Source organism: Hylobates moloch, unplaced genomic scaffold (genome assembly GCF_009828535.3).
Source record: "Hylobates moloch isolate HMO894 unplaced genomic scaffold, HMol_V3 SCAFFOLD_7, whole genome shotgun sequence".
NCBI lineage: Eukaryota > Metazoa > Chordata > Mammalia > Primates > Hylobatidae > Hylobates > Hylobates moloch.
This window is the reverse complement of record NW_026652282.1, coordinates 92,000,688-92,024,673: the sequence shown is the minus strand read 5'-3', so window position 1 is coordinate 92,024,673 and position 23,986 is coordinate 92,000,688. Positions and strand designations below refer to the sequence as shown.

At 44.1% G+C, this 23,986-nt stretch overlaps 1 protein-coding gene across 12 annotated transcripts in view; it reads right to left on the bottom strand.

The window, feature by feature from the left end:
* The window catches only part of TMEM164 (transmembrane protein 164), a 176,176-nt gene that overhangs the window by 6,538 nt on the left and 145,652 nt on the right, over nt 1-23,986 (bottom strand). For 11 of the 12 annotated variants that reach the window (XR_009214299.1, XM_032757449.2, XM_032757458.2 and 8 more), the window contains one exon: nt 22,263-22,341. Coding sequence is in view for 11 of the 12 variants with exons in the window: in XM_032757449.2 (XP_032613340.1) it covers nt 22,263-22,341 (79 nt within the window). In the remaining variant the exon portion in view is untranslated. Of the gene's footprint in view, nt 1-8,636; nt 8,687-22,262; nt 22,342-23,986 lie in introns of those variants that run through there. The other variant, XM_032757452.2, reaches the window with a different exon arrangement.

Sequence of the window (23,986 nt, the reverse complement as noted above, 5' to 3'; positions counted from 1 at the left end):
ATATGCAAATTGTATGCAAACACACATCATTCTCTTTTCTGTATACCTGCATGTGGCCCTTGGGAAAATCCCAGTGAAAAACCAGTTGAAAGCAGAAACTTAAGCACTTTCAAAAAATTAAACATATAAAACCTTTTTCTCCTTTAAGAAAAAATGTGACATTTTTTTCTAGCATCTTATATCCCAAGAAGAGAGAAGCAAGTCAGCTGTAAAGGTAGGGGAAAACCTAGATAATAGCTTTTTCTAAAATCAATTTCTGCCAGAAGCAAGTTTTATGAGTCCTGGGAAAGAAGTCAACTGCACCAGCAGCAGCCAAGACTGATCCCCACAGGCCTCCCAGGGGCCCCTTTTCTCATCCTATAATCCCACCCATGAAGGACTTATACTAAGGAGATGAGACGGGGCAGTGTGACATCCCACTCTCCAATCTTCTTCCTGCTTCCTTCAACTCACTCACTTATTCATGGTACCCATTCACTCAACATCTATAGAGTCCACATTGGAAGTAAGACTCCATGCCAGACAGTGGAAAGAAGGAGGCAAAGATGGTCCCCGCTCTTGGGAACTACCTGTGTTTACAAGTGAATAATGCAATGGTGTAGTAAGGTAAGTGCATTAAGTAACAGGGACACTGAGGAAAAGCAGCTGGAGAAGATGACAGCTGAGGTGAGCTTTGCAGAACCAGAAGGGGTTGGGGTAGGGCCTTGAAGGAAGGAGGGTACACTCCAGGCAGAGGTTATAGCCTGAGAAAAGGTGTGGAGACATGAAACAGCATGCTGTTTGTGTGCAGTTACAAGGAGTTCTGTGTTACTGGAAAGGAGAGAACTTTGTGAGAAGGGACGTGTCAGGAGATGAAGCTGGAAAAACATGCAGGTGAGGCTGGGTCATGAAAAGCCTTGTTTGCCATGCTGGGAACTTGGCCTTTATCTTATATACAATGAGAAGCCAGTGAAAGGTTTTTTTTTTTTTTTTTTTTTTTTTTTTTTTTTTTTTTTTTTTTTTTTCTTTTTGAGACAGAGTCTCGCTCTGTCGCCCAGGCTGGAGTGCAGTGGCGTGATTTCGGCTCACTGCAAGCTCCGCCTCCCGGGTTCACGGCATTCTCCTGCCTCAGCTTCCGGAGTAGCTGAGACTACAGGCGCCCGCCACCACGCCCGGCTAATTTTTTTGTATTTTTAGTAGAGACGGGGTTTCACCGTGTTAGCCAGGATGGAAAAGGTTTTAACAAGGAGAATAAAAAGGTCAAATTTATGTTTCAGCTACCTAGACTGCTCTGGCAGCAATGTGGACAATGGACTGGAGAGGGACAAGACTGATGGCAAGTTCAAATGGTACTGCAGTGGCATAGAAGACTTGGCAATTTGTCAGACAGGAAGAGACATCTAGACTAACTTCCAGGTCTATGACTTCAGTAACTAAGAGGAGGTAATTTAGGGAAGAGATGAGCTCAGGTTGGAGCATGACAGCACTCAATGCCTATCCACTACGCCAGCAGATTTCTCCAATAGGCTGTTATGTCCAGGTCTAGTGCTCGGGAGAGGGAGATGGCCTGGAAACAGGACTTGGGGTATGGATAAGATCAGTGAGAAAGAGTCCACAAAATGTGATAAAAGGATCAAGGAGGAAGCCTGGAAAATAGCAACAGTTAAGTGGCTAGCAGAAGGAGAAAGATCCATGAGAAGTCAAGATTGAAGACAAAATTAAAGAGGCAACCGTAAAACTAGGAGAGGTGTGCTGGAATTCAAGAGAACATCAAGTTTCAAGAAGGAAAGGATCAATAATGTTAAATGTTAAATGCTCTATTACTTGCACCAACCAATAAATAAGGTAGCCACTTGCCACATGTGGCTAATTACATTTAAATGAATTAAAATTAAGCAGAATTAAAACTTTGGTTCCTCAGTCACATCAGCCACATTTCATGTACTCAGCAGTCACATGTGCCTGGTGGCCACCATACTGGACAGTGCAGAGAGAGAGTATTCCCATCACCACAGGAAATTCCACTGGGAACACACTTCTCTATAGGGGTACAGTAAAGACAAGCACTTCCACTGGGTTTGGCAACATGCCGATCACTAGTTAGTAATCTTTGCAATAGCCGTTTCAGGAAAGCAGCAATGCAGGAGCTGGATGAGGAAAGATGAAGAAGAGTTTTCTATGTGTACAAGGTAAGGAAGGAAATTCCAGGAAAAGGGAACAAGATAGGCAAAAATCACAGATAAATCATTAGCTCAATTCCTATGTTCTCAACCTCTTCTCTGAATGTTCCCTTCACCCTTTTATTCTTACCCAACCCACCTCTCCTTGCCTGCTTCATCTGTGGCCCTCTAAAGTAGTGACTGATTTTTCTCCTTTGGCCTATATAGGTAGAGTGAATAACTTCTTTCTTTTCATTGTAGTCCCACATGAGTGGCCCTCCCTTCTCACTAAAATCCCACCACTACCATACTGTACCACCCGCTATCCTTCCCTTTCACAGTCATCTACAGACATATGGGTCATGACCCTCATTCCTTTAGTACCTGGCTCACTACCACTCATCAGATTTCTTGCTAATTTCAACATGCATCTAGATGAACCTTCCAGCATCCTGGTCTGTCAGTTCCTTGGCCTCTTGTTCTCAATGACCCTGCCCTCTACCACATCTCAGCCACTCATTATCATGGTCGTGCCTGAGACCTTATAATTATGTGTATCCGTAGCCCCTCCCTAATCTCCAAGTCAAGCATTCCCACTTCAACCACCACTTCTACCTTTCCAGCTCACTCCCGATAACCATGACCCCAATACTTCTTTGACCCCACTGGAGTCTGTGATCCATTAGTCCTACCATCTTTTTACTGTCCCTCATGGCTCCCTTTTCTGTCCTTAAATTCCATGGCCCATGATTCTAATTATCCCTTGCATACACCTTTGACTCCATTGTTCCTCTCATTATTGTACTCAGCTGGAAAAAAAAACCCAGCCCTGGTTGAATCCAAAGCTCCTCCTCTGCCTTGCTTGTCCCTCACAGCTGAATGTACTAGAGAAAAACAACAGCGCTGACTGTTCTCACTTCAAATTCGTGATCACAAACCTCAAGTGCATCTTTCATGTTGCCAGGCAATCATACTGTATTTCCCCAGTCCATTCACTCTGTCATGCTCCTAGGCCGCAAATTAATATTTTCTCTCTTCTCGAATCTTTAATACTTCTATCCCATTTTCACTCTCAGATATTAACCTTGCTTCCCACTTCACGGAGAAAAAAATCAGACAAAAACTTCCATAAGCTTCCACAATCACATTTACCCATCTATCTGCATCAGTGCCCCGTATGCTCTTCCTTCACTCCCCTGCTCCCTGTCACCACAGATGAACTGCTCTGTGTCCTAGCCAAGGCCAGCATTTCCACTTGCATCCAGATTCCATCCCCTCTCCCCTACTCAACAGCATCACTCCAGTCACTGTTTCGTCATCTTATGTCAACAATTTCTTCCTCTCTACTGGATTAAGTCCATTAGTGTATAAACGAAAAGTACTGTAATAGCTCCCATTCTAAAACCAACAAGCCAACACTTGACCTCACTTCCCCATCTGGCCACTACCTCACTCCTCTGCTCCCCTTTATAGCTAAATTCCTTGAAATAATTGTCTATGCCGGTGCTGTCCAATATGGTAGTTACTAGTCACATGCAGCTGGTGGGCACTTGAAATGTGGTTAGTTTGAACTTGAGATGTGCTGTTATTATAAAATGTGCGCTGGATTTCAAAGGAAATCCAGCAAAATATCCTGGTAATAATTTTTATATTGATTATATTGGAATGATAAAATACTGGATATACTGGGTTAAGGTCTATTATTAAAATTAATTTCACCTGTTTCTCTTACCTGCTTTTAATGCGACTACTGGAACATTTGAAATTACATATGTGCCTCCCATGTTTTTATTGGACAGCACTGGTATACTCCCTACCTATAATTCCTCTCTCTTACTGTTCTCTCTTAAACTCACTCTTATCAGGCTTCCCTCCCTCCATCAAAACAGCTCCCATTAAGGTCACAAATGACTTTTTCATGGCTAAATTCAATGGCCAATTCTCAGGCCTCATCCTATGTGCCCTGAGGACAAAACAGGGTGAGACTAGAGGCTGGGAAACCAGTTAGGTAGCTGTTGCAATAAACGAAGTCAGGGATGATCTGACCTGAACTAAAGTTGGAGTAGTGGAAATAAATTTGAGAAATGATCAGGAGGTCAAATTAATAGGATGTGGTCACTGATTGGATGGGGGCAGGGATAGGAGTATAGACCAATGATTGGCTTTAGATTTTTGGCCTGGATAACAAATAGGTGATGGTATCACTGAAAAGGATGGAGAACATCAGAGAAGGTGCAGGTTTGGGGATAGGGAAGAGAATGACAAGTTTGGTTCCTGACAACAATGTATTCCCATCTTTGGTACTCTTTAAATGAGATAGCTCCATTTTTAGCCTTTGTAAGCTGTGGCTGCCTAAAAGATATCTCAGCATAGCACAACCCCAAGATGATCGTGAATATTTGATTCCCCATTCTTAGCCACTGAGTATAGGCTCAAGTCAGGTTTCCCCTCATCCAGGCCTTCGACCAAAAGATCCTATCCTCTATTCTGTTTACTGTACTTGGAAGTGGAGGATGTCCTGGGTTAGGTGTTCACATGGAAGGTCCATCTTGTCAACCTCCCAACCTAAGAGGCTGGAGAGTCTACCCAGGCCATGCTTCACCCTCAAAGAGCCTAGTTGGGGCTGACTGTCCACCCAGCCTGTGGCTAAGGCAACTTAAAGACCCACCTTCATCCATGAGGATCAGAGAGGCAGCCCCCTGACAGTAGTACACAGGATGAGGGCCCTGAATTGGCAAAGAATCCAACAGGTGGACCTGACCTAGCAGAATATGCACTGAAGTCCAAGGACCCAGGTCCCAGCTTCTACTCTTACCAAGCTGCTGTGTGACCTTAGCTGTGTCTCTGCTGAGCTTTACGCAAGGGGGAGCCAACTCTTGGATCATCTGAGGCAACAAGGTTTCAACTCGTTCTGTATCAGAATCCGCTATAGCAGTGGCTTTCAAACTTGAGTGTGGGTCAAAATCAGAATCTCTAGGAGGGCTTCTTAAAATCCAGCTTGCTTGGACCCTACTTCAGAGTTTCTGATTAGAGTTTCTAGTAGGTCTAGGGCGAGGCCTGGAATCTGGAATCTGAGAATTTTCATTAATAACAGGTTTCCTGGTTAGGCAGATACTACTATTCCAGGGACCACACTTTGAAAACAACTGTCCTAGGGAAGTTGTAGAAAATGCAGCTTCCTGGGCCCTGCCCCATAGAGTTGAATCCGGGAAGTCTGAGTGGGCCCTGGAATCTCCACTGTAGTAACAAGCACTTCAGGATGATCCTGATGCTTGGGTCCTCCAACCATATAGGAGAAACACTGACTTAGAGGGAATCCTGGAGCTGCAAGATGAACCAAGAGACCTGGGAAAAGCTACCAGTGAAGGGGACAGAGTCTGGCCAGGTGTGAGGAGCAGTGTCTCCTGGAAGTGAGAAAATTAAGGCAGAAAACACTTGACTTAACCATTTGCTCCCACAAAGGACTCCTGAGCACCAATCACTTCTTCCTCAGCAGGGACAATCCAGTGGTCTTCAGAAACTCACCTACCCACCTGTTGCACAAGGCTCAGCCCTTCGCCAATCAGTCAAATCCCTCAGTTTCCCCCTCATCCACTAACCCTTTAGGAGCCTTCAGGATTTACCAGAGTTCCTATACTTTCACCTGCCCTTACCTGACCAGTATAGTGGAGCAGGGAAGCCTCATGGAAGAGGGGAACTTCTCCAACATCCTAACACTAGCTAGATGGGAGGGGCAATGGGCTCACTGGTATGGAGGAGAAACAGGAAACTCAACCTGGATACTGATGTCAGCATGACCCTGGGGCCAGTTTTTGAGCTGCCATTGGCCAAAGTGCTTCTGCTTTGACTGGTCCCAGAAAGTAACTAGCACGGGAGGTCGAATCCTCATCCTCCAGAAGATGAGCTGAAAGCCCACTCAAGAGAGAGGTGGCCTGCCTAGAACAAACAACACTGAGGTTCTTAACCCCAGTTTCTTGAAATGCCCTCCGAAGACATCTGAATTGCCTGTATTTCAAAACAGCCTTCTCAGGCACGCATGGTGGCTCACGCTGTAATCCCAGCACTTCGGGATTCAAGGCCAGCCTTGGCAACACAGTGAAACCCCACCTCTCCTAAAATTACAACAATTAGCTGGGCATGGTGACGCATGCCTGTAATCCTAGCTACTCAGGAGGCTGAGGCATGAGAATCCCTTGAACCCAGGAGGTGGAGGTTGCAGTGAGCCAAGATCACACCACTGCATTCCAGCCTGGGTGACAGAGCAAGACTCTGTCTCAAAACAAAAAAAAAAAACAAAACAAAAAAACAACCTTATTACTGGGTGTCAAGCCTGAGGGTCACTGCTCACCAATTCTGAAACAAGAGCTCCCTCTAGTGAAATAGAAAGGGATTTCCCAGCAGACTTGAAGCAGGCCCTCCCCCCCCCCGCCCGCACCCCAGCAGCCTGGGGAGACCAAAGGACTCCTCAGAACAATGTTTGAAATGCATAAAATAAAAGGCAAAGGAATTCAATTATATTAAAACACAGTTACCAAAATATTTTTAAAATTTTGTAATATACTAATTATGTTTCTTTATAAATACATTTAATCACAAGATCTAGCAGCAGGCCTAATAACTACCATCACTTTCAAAGCAGATGAGCATAAACACTATCCTGAGATGGCCGCTACTACTGTAATGTGATAGGAAGCCATCTGTGATTGCTACTGACAACAAAGACACAGGTAGGGCTAATACCACTGGTGCTTGTTGTCTGCGTTCATGTGCTACATTTCTGCTAGAGGTCAGTGAAAATAAAGATGTGACTTTCCCCCCATTCAAGTGAATGAACCCCTTAAGATCCTATTTGTGAACCCCAGGTTAAGAACTGCTGCCAAAATGAAAACAAACACAACCAACCAATCGAAACACATCACAAGGATAAAGAGAGGGGAACTCCTGAGTTGTGTCACCAGCCATAGGCAGGACCAAGCTGTGGGCCTAAAGCTGTGTGGGCACTTTCCTCCAACCACCTTGTGGCTGACTTCCTCCCAACCCATCCCACTAGAACCTCTGGAAGCCCACCACCACCACTGGCCTGGGGTGTTTATGATCAACCAATCTGTCTATACCTGCCACCTTTCCCCAGAATGTCCCTTTCACCTCCTCACCCTAAGGAACCCTGGCTGTCCGCTGAGGGTGTGATTTCTTCCACTAACAGCTCTGAGAAGGCTGTTCTTTTTTAATCCTTCTATTCCTGTAGCAATTTTTTTGTGGGGGAAGGGAAGTTGAAGATTCCTCTAGCCCTCCATTATTGCTTCTAGATGGTTACTCTTCCCTCGTTCTCTTTGAAGATCCAGTTCCTCCTCTTTGTTACTGTCACCTGTTGTTGGCCTCCAGGTCATTGAATTCATCTCAGATCAGTGTCACTTAGCTTACCACCTTCTTTTATACATTATACCTTTTCCTGATGGCATTCTGGGTGATTTTAACATCCATACAGGCACCTCTTCCAATACCCTAACCTCGTGGCCTCTTGAACCTCCTCAGCTCTACAGGTCTACTCCACTGCACTAACCACAACCTGCCTTCTGTCATCACTTTGAACTGCCCCGCCTCTGCTGGGATCATCTGACCACAACCTCCCGACAGTTCAGCTTTCATATCCTTATTCCTACTATGCACATGCCCCTAGACCTCCTCGTGACCTGTGATCCCTTGATGCTCCTTACCTCCTCCATAGAATTCCTCCTTGTTCCCCAGCTCTCTTCTAGCCTTTCTTCCACACCAGCTTGGACCCCATGGCCTCGAACTCTGACACCAGCACTCTCAACTCCCTGGTGGGAAGGAGAACTCTTCATCCCCCTCTCCCCACACTTCTACCTATCCCCTCACTACATCATCCCCAAAGGGTGGCTTACTAAAGGTGAGAACCTAAAAAACTGCTCAAACCACATTTTATTAGATTAGTAGGCAGGGCCACAGTATATTGGCAAGCTGAAACCATACTAATAATAGCAAACAACTTATATACCATCATTACATGACAGGGACTGTTATAAGCGCTTTATATATTAATACATTAAGTCATTTAATGCTCATTACAACCATATGAGGAAGTACTGTTATTATTTTTGTTTTACAGATGAGAAAACTGAAGCATGGAGAAGGTAAGGGAACTTGGCCAAAGTCACACAGCTAGTAAGGAGGAGAACCACTATTTGAAACCAGGTAGTCTAGCTTTGTAATGGGCAGCATGTGTATTTCGTCGTGCACATCTCAGCAGAACCTGTCTCTTTGCATAGCCAGGCCTCTTCACTTTCCTCTTTACTCTAGCTTCTCAATGCCTTTGATAGGGTGGAAAGTAAGCGGGGGCCTGTGCTACACATCTAGCCACATTATATTCTCTAGGTACAGAGTGGGAAGCTCACCTAGATGTTGAGAACAAAGCTGCAAGCTCTCGCCCAGCACTAAAGGTACTGGATGCCTGCTCAGCTAATAATAAAGTGCTGCTGTGTCTCCCATTCTGCTGTTGCTCCTTGGGTGACCTGTCCTTGTTCAGAAACCTGAAAGCAATACAGTGCATTGCAGGATTACCAAAACTCTCCAGAACCCCTCAAACATCCCTCACTTTCTAGATTTTCAACAATACTGACCCTACTTACAAAGCCTCAACATTGGACGGATCCCTCCAGCCAGATGTCCTGCACCTCCACTTAGGCTGCTGAACCCCAAATGGGGTAACCGTACAGACCAATGCCAGAAAAATCCATGGATTCTTCTTTCAGGAGGGCCCCACAGTGCCAGTCACCAACCTTCTAGAGCTATGTTGTCCAATAGCCACTAACCACACATGGCCATTTAAATTTCAATTCAGGTCAGGCAAAGTTGCTCTCGCCTGTAATCCCAGCACTTTGGGAGGCCGAGGTGGGTGGATCATTTGAGGTCAGGAGTTTGAGACCAGCCTGGCCAACATGGTGAAACCCTATCTCTACTAAAAATACAAAAATTAGCCAAGCATGGTGGCATGTGCCTGTAGATCCAGCTACTCAGGAGGCTAAGGCAGGAGAATCACTTAAACCCGGGAGGTCAAGGTTGCAGTGAGCCAAGATCTCGCCATTGTGCTCCAGCCTGGGTGACAGGACGAGACTCCATCTCATCAATCAATCAATCAATCAATCAACCAATCAATTTCAATTCAAATTAATTAACCTTAAAATCGAATGAGAAATCCAACTCCTCAGTCCCCCCAGGCACATTTCAACTGCTCAAAAGCCAAATGTAGCTAGTGGCTACCATGTGGAATAGAACAGATATAGGATATATTCATCATCACAGAGAATTCTATTGGACAGTGTTGAGAGAGTCTAGGCTTATCTCCTTCTTCCATTTCCCATAGCACTTATTTCTCTTGTCATTACCCTTCTCAATCCACCACCAAACCCCTGTCATTCTCAGCAGTTGTCATCAACTTGTAATTCATCCACTCCCCTTTCTCCCTGGTACCTTCAATGTTCCCTGGCTCTACTGGGCTTCAATTTAGCATTTGAACATGCTCAGCCCTGGGGCAGAGAGAAAGGGAAAAGGAGGAGAAAAGGAGAGAAAGGGAGGGGGAGAAGGGAGGAGGATAAACGCCTTCCCTTGGCTTTGTAACACCCTTAACCCCTCCTTCCTTAATGCCCTTAACTTCTTCCTTATAATTCCCACTTCTCTGATGACCTGATTTTACTGTACCTCTTAGATCCAACGTGGCTTGGCTAATACCACTTTGGGAAAAATTTCTACTACCTTAGTTTTCAGGACAACCAGCCTCTCCTTCTATCACTGATCTTTCCTGCAATCTCCTTACACTCTTCTTCTGTCTACTGTTTGCAAGTTGATATTCCCCAAGGCTTTCTCTAAGTCTTATTTTCTCCCTACCTACATAGTTACCCTGGACCAGCTCATTCATTCCAATGTTTTCATCTACTAGTTCTATAACCGCTGACACTAAAGTCAGTGTCTAGTCCAGACTTCCCTGAACAGTTCCAGAATATTTTATCCTAATGCTTCCTGGGCATCTCAACCTAGATAGCCTATAAGCACCTCAAACTCAAGTAAAATCATCTTCCTCAATGCTATGGTCTGAATGTTTATGTTCCTCTCCTCAGATTCATGTTGAAACCTAATGGTCAATGTGATGGTATTAAGAGGTGGAGCCTTTAGGAGCTGTTAGGTCATGAGGGTGGATCCCTCATGAATGAGATTAGTGCCCTTATAAAAGATGCCCAAGGAAGCCTGTTTGCCCCTTCCACATGTGAGAACACAGTGAGAAGACCCCATCTAGGAGGAATAGGCCCTTACCAGACACTGAATCTTCTGGTACCTTGATCTGGACTTCCCAGCCTCCAGAACTGCGAGCAGTACATTTATATTGTTTATAAGCTACTCAGTTGATAGCATTTTTGTTGTAGCAGCCCAAAAAGACTAAGACACTCTCTAAAACATGCTCCTTCCTTCTGCGCCCCCTTCTCAGTTAATGATACTCTATCCCACCCAGTCACTCAGGCCAAAATCCAGGGGCCTCATGGACTTTACCCGCACCCTTATTCCCATAGCACCTCAATTACAACAATTATTAATTTAATCAACATTTTTAATAATTAAAATAAATAAATATCCAATATTAATTATCTTAATCTCCTGAAAAGATGTGACTACTGCCACCTAGTGGCAAAATACAGACAACTAGAAACGGTGGTTACTGCACTCATGGCATATTATAATAAAAGTACGAGGAGAAAGGCACATTAAGGAATACATGCCCTTGGCTGCCTAGGAAAGTCAGAGACACCTCCAGAGAGGAGGTAGTACCCTTGAGCTTGCGCAAAGGAACACACGAAGTTTGCCGGTTTCAAGTAGAATAGATAGTATGAGCCTGGACATAAAGCAAGGAAGGCTGGGCAAACCTGTCAGCAGATCTGTTTATTCAGAAAGTAAAGTAATGAGCTGGGCACAGTGGTATGTACCTGCAGTCTCAGCTGCTTGGGAGGCAGAGGCAGGAGGATCACTTGAGCCCAGGAGATCCAGGCTGCAGTGAGCTGTGATTGCATTACTGCCCTCCAGCCTGGACAACATAGTAAGACCCCATCTCTAAAAAAACAAAACAAATAAAAACCAGAAGGTAAAGTGATAGAATCGGAGTCTAAGCAATGAGAAATGAGGCCAAAGAGATGGACAAGAATCAGACTGTGAATGGTCTTAAATGCTACGCAAAGAAGTTTGGTCTTCATCCTGGATGGGATTTTTAAGCAGTTGAGCAAAATCAGATCAGATTTCCTCTTTCCTTAAAATGGTCACTCTGGAGATTGTACAGAGGATAGCCTGGGTAGGAGGTAGGGGAAATCAGGGGGCAGGGAGAGGAGAGAAGCAAAGTAGTTCTGGTAATAGAGGCTGAGAGCCCACAGTCGGACAGGGGTGGTAAGGATGGGGAGGAAGGGCCAAGTTTGCAAACAATTTTGAGAATTTAAACTGTCAGAACTTCTGAACTGATTGGTACATGGGAAGATGCAGAGGAAGAGATCCAGGATGTTGCCTACGTTTTTTTGCTTTGGTAGTGGATGGAGAGTAGAGTCACTAACCAAGACAGGAAACAGAGGAGGAAGACAGGCAAGATGAGAGAAGGGGTACAGAAATGAGGAGTCTAATTGTTATTTTTGAAGTACCTGTACTGCTTCTCAAGCCTGTGTTATCTCTATTGATGGAGAACACCAGGATCTATGGGGCAGGCAGAGCAAAAGAGCCCAAGGAGAAAGAACCAGAGAAGTAGGAGAACCAGGAGAAAGAGGTATCCTGGAGCTCAAAGGAGAAACAGGTGTCTCAAAGGAGGGAGTACCAGTAATGTTAAATCCACTGACAAGCATGCTTTCAGTTCATGCAAGGTTCTGTGGCTTTAGAACACAGCAAGGCACAATCCTGACCTCTAGAGACGGCAGTCTAGTTGGAAGAAAGATGTATCATTAACACAAGGCAGAAGAGTGGGTAATTAATAATTATACAAGCTCAATACATAGTATTTACTATGTGCCAGTCATTGTTCTGTATACTCTTCATGTATCAGCTCAGTGAATCCTCACAACACCCTATGAGGTAGGTACTATTACTACCCTCATTTTGCAAGTGAGAAAACAGACACAGAGAGGTCAAGGTACTCGCCCAAATGCCAGAACTAACTAGCAAGTGGGATAACTAGGATTTGTACCTACAGTCTGTCTGAATGCAGCAACCCCATGGACAAGCAGCATAGAGGCATCTCTACACACCTGGTTTCAAACACCAGTTTAAACTCTAGTGCAGGCTGGGCACAGTGGCTCAGGCCTATAGTCCCAGCACTTTGGGAGGCAGAGGCAGGCGGATCACTTGAGGCCAGGAGTTCCAGACCACCCTGGCCAACATGGTGAAACCCCATCTCTACAAAAAATGCAAAAACTAGCCGGGCGTGGCGGCATGTGCCTGTAATTCTAGCTATTCTGGAGGCTGAGGTGCGAGAATTGATTAAACCCGAGAAGCGGAGGTTGCAGTGAGCCAAGATCAGGTCACTGCACTCCAGCCGGGGTGACAGAGCGAGTATCTGTCTCAAGAAAATAAAAATAAAATAAACTCTAGCAAAGGGACTCCTAACCTTGGTGGTACTATGCACTCCTTGGGCAGTTTGGGGCAGTGTAAAGGCTCTCTCTCAGAATAAAGTATTTAAGTATACAAAATAGAATATATAGGATTATAAAAGAAAATAATCATGTCGAAATATAGTTATCAAAATGCTTTTAAAAGGCACATCTGTTTTTAAATTTTGAGGTAATGATGAATGCAAATGATTTTTTGAGATATCTGCAACAACTGTAACATAAGAGGAAAATACGTGTAATTTACATTAACGACAGCATGCCAAGTGCTGCTAATGTAACTGTGGTTTGTTATCTACATTCCTTACTAAAGGATATACCACAAAGTCGGCCCTCCATATCTGCAAGTTCCACATCTGTGGATTTGACCAACCACAGATCAAAAATATTTTTTAAAAATAAACATAACAATAGTAAAAAACATATACAAATAAAAAACAGTATAACAACTATTTATATAGCATTTACATTGTATTAGGTATTATGAGTAATCTAGAGATAATTTAAAGCAGGGGTGTCGAATTTTTTGGCTTCCCTGGGCCACATGGGAAGGAGAATTGTCTTGGGCCACACATAAAATACAGTACTGATAGCTGATGAGCTAAAAAAAATTTTTTTTCAAACATAATGTTTTAAGAAAGTTTACAAATTTGTGTTCAGCCAAATTCAAATCCATCCTAGGCCACAGGTTAGACAAGCTTCGTTTGAAGTATACAGGAGGATGTGTGTAGGTTAGATGCAAATACTATGTCATTGACATTAGGGACTTGAGCATCCTTGGATTTTGGTATTTGTGGCGGGGGAAGTCCTAGAACCAATTTCCCATGGATACCGAGAGATGACTGTATTTCAGTTGGAGTTAATGGACATAAAGATGTGATTATTTTTCTCATTCAAGGTCATGGGCCTCACGTGATGTACTCCCATAAGTCTAGTGGACACTGTGGGGAGTAAATGAGATCAAGATCACACATGTAACAAACCCAGTGCCTAGTAAACATTAGCTTGTAAGATGTATAATAAATTATGTACAATTTGCAGTACATGAATACATCCCTGAATAGAAGGTCATTCATTCATTCATTCATCACCTACATACCAAGAAGAAATGAAAAATTCCTGTCCTCAGGGAGACCAGCATGTAAAGACTATACTGTCAGGATGACAAAAATGGGAGGAACAGAGGCAGCTGGTGGGAGCTGGGGTAGAATAGTTATGGAGGGCTTCTTGGAGAAAGTAACTACAGAGGTGAGTTTTGAGAAATGAATGTTTTCCAGGCCCACTGCTGGAGAAGAGCATTCCTGGCAGAAGTCACAGCATTTTCAAAGGCACAGAGGCATGAAAATTGGATAAAATACTCAGGGAACCCCAAGGATTTGGGTATCACCACAGTGTACAGTACAAAGAAGGGAGTGTAAAGACATGAGGTTGGAGAAGGCGTTGGGTACAAGGTCATACGGTCTTGTGCACTGGGGAAGATGGGGAGCCACTGAAAGCTTCCAAATGACAAACTGCTATGATCCTATTTGAGCTATAGAAATAGCTTTGGAAGCTCCAGGAATGGGCTTAGGGGGAGCAAAGGAGGCTGGCTGGAGAGAGATCACACAGAGCCAATTATCATCATTGAGGGAAGAGATGTACAAGGCTTGACCCAAGGTAGTGGTCCTAGAGATGGCAAGGAGGGGATGAGTCTGAGAGATATTTAGGAGGTAAGAGCAGGAGGACCCAGCGATTTCTCCACACAGCAGCCAATATGATCTTCTCCACAGGCAGATTGGATCATGTTGGACTATTTGATAAACAGTGTGGGGACAAATGGGAAGCCAGGTGGAAATAAAGTTGGATCCTTATCTTGCACTGTACATCAGGATATATTCCAAGTGATTTAAATGTAAAAAAATAATAATAAAAGGAACTATAAACATACCAGAATAAAATATGGGATATATATTTTTTATAACCTTGGAGTAGTAAAGGGCTTTCTAACCATGACTCTAAATTCAGATGCCATAAAAGATAAATTACATAGAAAGGTAAAAACTCAGCCGGGCAGGGTGACTCATGCCTGTAATCCCAGCACTTTGGGAGGCCGAAGCGGGCAGATCACGAGGTCAAGAGATCAAGACCATCCTGGCCAACATGGTGAACCCATCTCTACTAAAAATACAAAAATCAGCCGGGCGTGGTGGCACATGCCTGTAGTCCTAGCTACTTGGGAGGCTGAGGCAGGAGAATCGCTTGAACCCAGGAGGTGGAGGCTGCAGTGAGCTGAGATCACACCACTGCACTCCAGCCTGGCAACAGAGTGAGACTACGTCTCAGAAAAAAAAAAAAAAAAAAAGAAAGAAAAGAAAAGAAAAATTTAAAAATCCTGCATGGCAAGAATAAAACATTGGCAAAGTCAAAAGAAAACACAACTGAGGACAATATCTGTAGCTCATATCATAAAGGGTAAACTGTTAATATTTATATATAACAAGCTCTTAGGATTCAAATTTTGTAAAAAGGCCAACACAATTGAACAATGAGCATGTGATAGGAGCATGTAGTTCAAGGAAGAGGAAATCAAATGCCAATTTTATTTTATTTTTTTTTTTTGAGACTGAGTCTCACTCTGTTGCACAGGCTGGAGTGCAGTGGCACAATCTCGGCTCACTGCAACCTCCACCTCCTGGGTTCAAGCGATTCTCATGCCTCAGCCTCCCGAGTACCTGGGAATACAGGAGTGCGCACCACCACACTTGGCTAATTTTTGTATTTTTAGTAGAGAGGGGATTTCACCATGTTGGCCAGGCTGGTCTCGAACTCATGACCTCAGGTGATCCACCCGCCTCGGTCTCCTAAAGTGCTGGGATTACAGGCTTGAGCCACCATGCCCAGCCAAATGCCAATTTTAAACATGTAAAAAGACACTTGGCTTCACTCAAAGTGAAATTAAAATTAAAATCGAACTGATATACCCTTTTTTTTTTAACCCATCGGATGGGCAAAAATCCAATTTGGTGAGGTTGTGTAGAAACAGACACTCTCATACATTGCTAGTAACATTTAAACTGGTACAACTTTCATGGATTTGGAAATATCTAACAAAAATACAAATGCATATACTCTGATTCAGCATTACCACTTACGGAAATATATCCTATAGATATTCTTGCACACACGCAAAATGGCAAAGGTACCAGTTCCTTCAGTGCGGTGTTATTTATATTATCAAAAGATTTGAAACAACCTAAATGTCCATCAATAGCAGACTGAAAAAAATAAATTATGGTATAGTGTTGTAACTTTGTGTTACGATTAAAAGCAAGAACCGTGGAACCATACTACTGGGTTCAAATCCGGGGACTGTCACTTGCTGAGTACCAGTTTCCTCTTCTATAAAAGGGAGATAATAATAACACCCTCCTAACAGAGCTGTTATAGGATTAAATGAGTTAATGCATGGGAAAAGTGTGTGACAATATCTGGCATATAGTTGTCTTATATCAAAGCTCTGCCATTTTTATTATACTGTATTCTATCATCCACACTATGTAATATTATGCCACTATAAAAAAAAAAGAAACAAAGGGGGAGCTTCTTGTGGGCTCACGTGGAAAGCTCTCTAAGAAATATTGCTAAGCAAAACAGTAACAACAGGATGGTTGTGTATTTGCTATTTTAGGATGAATGTCTGAAGAAGGGGGAAAATATTTTTAAAATTTACTTGTATATGCAAAAAAACAAACTCTGGGAGGATATGCAAAAACCAAAAATGGTAGTTACTTGTAGAGTTGTAGCAGGGAACTATATGGATGGAGGGAAGGGACGGGAAATTTATTTTTCACAGTATGGCTTTTTATATTTTAGATTTTTGAATTAAAATGTGTAAAATGTGTAAATAAGTTAAATCAGAGAAGAATCAATTGGTGAAGCAAGCTGATGTTATATCCTTTCTTCACATTTTCACAGGCTTCCCACAGCTTTGGCAATCAAGGCCAAACCCCTGACCATGGGTGACAAAGCCTTCATATCTGACCCCAGCCTGCCCCTCAGGCCCAGTGTCATCCACTCCCCCTGTGCTCCCCATTGCCACAGTGCTGTTGTACATGCCATTTTGCCCGTCTACAAGAAGTCACCTCCCCTAATCCTGTACTTGCCTAATAAGCTCCAACTCACCCTTTGGATTTCTGTTTAAATGTCATTTCCTCAGGGAACTCTCCTCCAGACCCCCAAACTCAGTCAGCTTGATTTGTTCTAAGTTCTCATAAGAGCATGTTCCTTTCTTTCAGAGTACTTATCTCAGTCATAACTATATATTCATGTGATATTTGATTCATATCCATCTCCCCACTCCACCCCCACTAGCTTATAAATGTTATGGGGGACAGGGTGGTGTCTGATTTTTGCTTGTGAGGGCACTCCAGTGGTCAGTCTGGATCCTGGCAGGAAGAAGGCATATGTTAATATATGTGAGATGAACGGATGCATTGCATACGGGAGGCAGGGATGATTCCCAGTTTTTAGCTGGGGTGATTGGATGCTGCTACTTGGCACGAACCACAAGAAGAGCAGGAGGGCTGACAGGGAAGATAATGAGTTTAACACAGACAGGTTGGGTTTGACATATGCTTGAGACATTCAGATAGAGAAGTTGAGTAAACTATATGAATGTGACTCTCGTAAGTCTGAACTGTAGACAGTGATGTAGCAGCCATAACTAGACAGACCAGTAGTTAAACCATGAAAGCAGGCAAAACCATACCAGAGAATTAGAATGAGATGTGAGCCTAGAACAGAACTCTGAGGAAATCAACATCTCAGAGGAGTGAGAAAAAATAACCTGTGAAGGAGGCTTGAGAAGATGTGATTGGTGAGGTAGGAAAGCCAGGAAAGGGAGGAACTTTGGAAGCCCCGAAGCAGAGCATTCCAAAACGGAGTGATCAATACCATCCAATGCAGCAGCATTCCATAGGATAAAGACTGAGAGATGGTCATTAGATTTGGCCAGACAGACGTTACTGGTGATCTTTAGAAGCACCATTTCTGTGAAAAGTCTGGTAGAGGGTTAGGTGTCAGAGTAAATGGTCTGAGGAATAAAGGGTAATTGAGAAGAAAACTCAAGGGCAGACCCCAGTGTCTCCCAAAGTTATGCACCATGTATGAGGTGATTTCAGGTGGCAAACAGATAAACATTTCATTTTTAATAGTTTTGTATATAAACTGTGTTAAAATAGATAACCAGTAAATCAAAGCCACAATCTCATGGATATTATGAGGCTTCTCTTGAAAGTGTATATATTTTAGTTAAAAAAAAAAAACCTCAATAGATTTAAGGACATGTATTACATACATAACACAGATGGTTACGTGGATAAGACAAAAATTGTCTTGCCCAAAGAACTAAATTTTAGAAAATATTGTTTATTCTTTTAGGATGCTTAGGTGTGAAAGGAAGAGGAAAGACAGAGTTGCATGGGATTGCGAGAAAGTTTCTTAGAATGGGAAGGATTTGAACATCTGTATTGGCTGAAAAGCCAGCAGTGAAGAAAGGGTTGAAAATTCAGCTAATGGCCAGGTACAGTGGCTCATGCCTGTAATCCCAACACTTTGGGAGGCTGAAGTGGGAAGATCACTTGAGCCCAAGAGTTCAAGACCAGCCTGAGCAACATGGCAAAACCCTGTCTCTACACAATACAAAAAAAAAAAAAAATGAGCCGGGTGTGGTAGTATGTGCCTGTAGTCCCAGCTACTTAAGAGGCTGAGGTGGGAGGACCATGTGAGCCAGGAGGTTGAGGCTGCAATGAGTCGTGATTGCACCACTGTACTCCAGCCTGGGTGATACAGTGAGACCCTGTCTAAAAAAAGAAAAAGAATATCCAGGTACATAAGTGATTAATTGATAGAATGAGGCTCCAGAGGTGGTAGCAGGGGTGGGAGCTAATCACACAGGGGTATTATCGGCCAGAACAGAATGAACACCACTTCTTCCAGGATGAGAAGGAGGAAGATAGGGATGGATGTGGGTAAAGAAGCTTGCAGAGGTAGAGAGAAGTGTTGAGGAAATTTCCATCCCAAAACCTCAATTTTCTCAGTCATTTGTGGGGAGAGGGGGGATCTACTGAGGCTGGAGAGAACAGAAGGTTTGAATAGAGTAGACAGGAAATTTGAGGAGGTTGGTAAAGATTTAGCACAGGACGTGTGAGGGCAATGTGTGGAGGAGCTGACAATAGACAGAAAATAAACTGAGCAATGGTGTTGAGAGCACAATTATAACAGACATCATGAGATTTTCATGGCCCTAATCAGAATGGCTTGAAAGAGTTCCTCCAGTAGGCCAAGACTGGGCACACTGAAAAGGCATGGGACACTGATCCCAGTTGGAAGGGACAAGGGAGGTGAGACACTTTCAGAAGCTAGTGAAAGTTTCAATGACAGGTCATGGAGACACAAGCTGAATAGGAAGAAAATAAGAGGAAAGGAGTGGAGATTTGGGTCAAAGAAAGAACATAACAGCAGTTATGTTCTCACATAGAGGAGCTTTACGGGAAAACAAGGTCCTGGTGGCTGAAAAGAAGCGAATGCTGAGGTCACTGCAATTAAGAAGCCCAAACCTTGAGAAGCTGGGGTGGATGGGTGGTTCTTACAAGAAGTCTCTCAGGATGTTGGCTCAAATTATAATGGAAATATTGAGAGCTACAGGCCAGCGACTTCTAGGAATGTGGGGGAAGTGACCAAGAGGTCAAGTGATGGTGGTGATGAAAAAAAAAGAGAGAGAATGGTAAAAGAGAAAGCCTTTTTCCCCTAACATATAGATGAGATAGTGCTCTAGAAGAGACAGAGGGGGCTCTGCAGCATATGGTGCAGGGCAGAAAGAGCAGCCTCCATTAGAGGAAGCTGCCGGCAAGACAGGAAGGCTCTGTGCCCCATGCGGAGTTGCCGGTGGGGTTGGGAGTGGTTTGTAAGAAACACAGTTTGTTAATTAGCTTGATTCAATCATTCTGCATTGTATACATATAGTGTAGCATCACCTTGTACCCTATACATATATAAAAGCATAATTTGTCAGTATCTAATAAAAATTAAATTTAAAAATACTGTAACACAGAAAAAAAAAGAAATACAGTTCCAGAGGGCCACAGGCAACAAGTTTGAAGGAAAGGAAACAGGGAAACAAAGGGACAGGCCAGAGGAAGAAAAGAGCAGTGTGGATGAGAGAGGTCCCATGTACTGTGACAGTGCATAAGGTATGCAAGAATAAGGGATGAGTGGGTTTCCCACAAGGCGCTACCTATCCACCCACCCCAAACCATAGGAAGAGGCACTATATGCTCAAGCAGGACCTTGCCTTTCAGGAAAACAGGGTTCCTGAGCATGGGAGATACCTATAGGAGAGCTGTCTTGTATTGGGTAAAAATTGCTAAGCCATTTATTTCTAAAAAATTAGAAGAGACTTCTAGGGAACAGAAGCCCCAAACTCTCGGCTTTCTTGGTTTACAGAAAACTAATCTTCCGACAGCTCGCTTCAGATCCATTCTCCCTCTGCAAGGCCTAGGTCCAAGGCTTGGGATCAAAGGTGAAGAAATCCAGATGTTTCTCTCAATGCTCATAATTCCCCCCAAGTGAACAGCAGATGGCAATAAAGAGCTGGAAAGGGAGATGGGAGATGAGCCCTCAAAATAGCTCAAAGTTGGCCAGATAGAAGGTACTGGGGCCCATCAACTTCTGCAGGGTGGTAGATGCTCTCATTGAGGTCCTGGAGTAAAAAGTCAGTTTGGTGAGATCACTCCACTGGTGCTGCAAGCTAAATTCTCACTGCACCAGGGTATCTATGGGTTATTAGCAATAACAGAACATACTGTCTCTCATTACAGCCCTACTATCTCTCATCTCGCCACTTAGGGAACTGGGCTATCGGGAGGATCTGCTCTAAGAAGATACAATTATCTTAGAGTTAGCCAAGTCTTGAGGATGTGGCTTCCTGGATTATTCTTGTGGAAGGAGGAAAGATGGCTACTTGGCATTTTCCATGTCAGACCAGTCTAACCCAGCTACCTGACAGATTTTTATGGTGACCTTAGAGTACAAATATGTTTAAATAACAGCCATGCAGATTTGGCTAGGACTTCCATCACACACCTCAGAAGCCAGGAACAATGATTAGCAGGGGTCTGAGGCCCAGGAACACCTATCTCCCTGGTTCTATTCAGAATGTGTGTATTTCTGAGACTTAATATTAAGAGGCTGTTTCCTGTGCCACAGGGGACAGACCTGAGAAATGGCACAAGTCTCCTGGATATTGGAACTTCAGACTTTCCTTAAAGCCTCATGAGGAAAATAGTGCTTTTACAGCAAATTAAAAGGAAGTGTTTTGGGACATCGTGAGACCCCAAGTGGCCGCACAGGGTAAAAGCAGTCTCAAAGAATATTTAGGCAAGTATGGAGAACTGATAGAAATCAAGGCATAGGAGGCAAATCTCTGGACTATAAGTAGACTCCCTCCTGTAACATGTTCCTGGGTTGACCAGTCCTTGGGGCTATCTCACACCAGATCTTAAGATCTGCCGGAATGCCTGAGTTAGAGCATCCACACATAAGCCAAGAAGCAGCAGTGCCCAGCAGAACTCCCAGACTATCTTCCAGTGAGCTCAAGGGCCCATGTGGCCTCATGCCACTTTCAGTATGGTAGAAATGAAACCCTTGCTGCCTGGAGTGAGGTAGGAGCAGAGAACTCTCAGCAACTGAGATAGAGAGGCTGGGGCTAAAACTGAAAGAGGATGTCTTCCAGTCACAGGGCCTTTCAGAAAGTAAAGAACACCGAGCAGGAGTGGCTGTCACAACAAGCCTAGATGGATAGGCACCCCTTTCCTTTCGTCTGTTACACGATAGAGGGAAGGGATCATCTAAGGGTCACTGAGAGGTTACCAATAGATCAGCTTCCTTTCCAGGCTGCCTCTACCAGGTTGGTGGTCTCTCCCTCTTCACCAAATGAAGGTTTTCAGTGGTTTATTTTACATGGGTGACCACTGCTCTTTCACCTGCCTCTCCCCTCAATCCCATAATTGCCCTGGTCCCTGGACTTCTTGCCCCTTACAATATCTTCTTTTGTTCTTGAGGGGACCGAGTGCTTCACTCTCTCCTTCTATCCCACACTGCACATTGAGGCAGGGGGAAGGCACAAGTACAAGGTGACAGTGTGGGGGGCTCCATGCAAACGCAATGCCACCACCAAGAACCCAAAGCCCAGGCCCTGTGACAGACAGTCAGCAGCACCATAGTCACCCAGTGAAGGATGGGTCTAAAAAGTCCCCAGACCCCTTGCAGGCCTCGTCCATTCCCATCTCCCCACTTCCTGGTGCCCGGCATAAATTATGCTGAAGAAACTCAGCCAAGCGGTTGCTGAAGATCCTGGGAAGCACCCAAGAGGCTGTGTCTCCCAAAAACAGAAGGGAGAGGTTAGGTGTGGGAGTTGCATAGGAATGTGGTTTGCTGGCCTTACCTCCTTTCCAAAGCAGGTAGATGGGTACCACGTAGAGCATAACATGCTGAATGTAGTAAATCTCCAATTCAAAGGGGAGCTGTGAGGATAGGAGGGAGAGAAGTGTTTCAGAGCAGGAAGCATTCATTTCAATAGAGTCCAAAGTTGACCTCCCTTGCTGTTCAGGACCCATATTTTAGCAATCCCATGCATTTCACCAATTCACTTCTCTTTACAATTGCAGGAAAAAAAAAGAACAAAATGAATATTCTTCTGATCTAGATCAGGATCTTCCTAGATGTCTTTTATAGAGAAGGTACTTGTAAATGTTCCACTAAGAAAGTTTGGTTAAAAATTTAGGAGATGTGGTATATAATATATCCCCTTGGTGGTTTCCCATGTGTATTATTGGAATATGAAGGACCTGAGTGGTCCCTACAGACAAGAAATCTACTTGCCATTGTTTATCCAGTGTTCCCCAAACTTATTTAGCGAGTGACTCTTTTTTTTTTTTTTTTAGATGGAGTCTCGCTCTGTCGCCCAGGCTGGAGTGCAGTGGCGCAATCTCGGCTCACTGCAAGCTCCACCTCTCGGGTTCACGCCATTCTCCTGCCTCAGCCTCTCCGAGTAGCTGGGACTACAGGCGCCCGCCACCACGCCCAGCTAATTTTTTGTATTTTTAGTAGAGACGGGGTTTCACCGTGATCTCGATCTCCTGACCTCGTGATCCGCCCGCCTCGGCCTCCCAAAGTGCTGGGATTACAAGCATGAGCCACCGCGCCCGGCCAACAGTGACTCTTTTTTTAGTAACAGTTTGTATTCTGCAAAATATACTTTAAGAATCAAAACCTTATGTCACTTCCTGCTCCTGGAGACTAGATGGTAGACTATTTACAAGTTTATTTCTCATTTGACATGAAGAACATATGGAGTAGAATTATCCCCATATTCCAGATGAGAAAAAAAAAATGATTGCTAGGTCTCATAGGGTCTAGATCCAAGAATAAACTTTCCCCATTGGATATTTGGGTGTCAGCCCAGCATTAGCCCTACTTTTGAGTTTAGACCAAGCTTCTGGGCCAATTTTGGCATAGCTTACCAAAAAGAATGTCCTCACTTTCCCTACATCCAACGCACCCACTCACTCGCTCCTGTTTCCCATCTCTCTCAAAATGGAATCTCTGTATTCTCAAAGCAGAGCATGTTTTGACCTGCCATAGCAGCCCTGCTGTAGAGCTTCGCAGCAGGCAGAGAATGGAAACAGTTAGGTGGCTAACTCCATTGTGGGGAAAAAAGAACTTTGGCAGCTGACAAGAGGCCTAGCCTCTTGGGCTTACAGAATCCCTAACATACACACACACGTGTATACACACACACACACACACACACATACACACACACCAAAGGATGCCAGGACAGACAAAGGCACCCAGGGGAAAGGGTCAGTTGCCTCCCTGTTCCCCACAGGGCAAGCACATAACCAAGACTGTCTGCTAATGAGAGGAGGCAGTTATAGGCTCCCCAGGCACAGGAACCCAGTTCTGTCTTATGCCAAGGGCTGAAACCAAGAAGATGGCAGAGCTCCCAGAATGGGAGCTGGGACAACTGTGGAGGCTGGACACAGGCATTGGCTCTGGCTCTTAAAAATAAAAATCCATACAGAAAATAATTTCCCAGGGACCCACATGCTGCTCAACTATTACTTTACACTCACTGAGGGAAATGTAAAAACTGAGAAAAGGAGG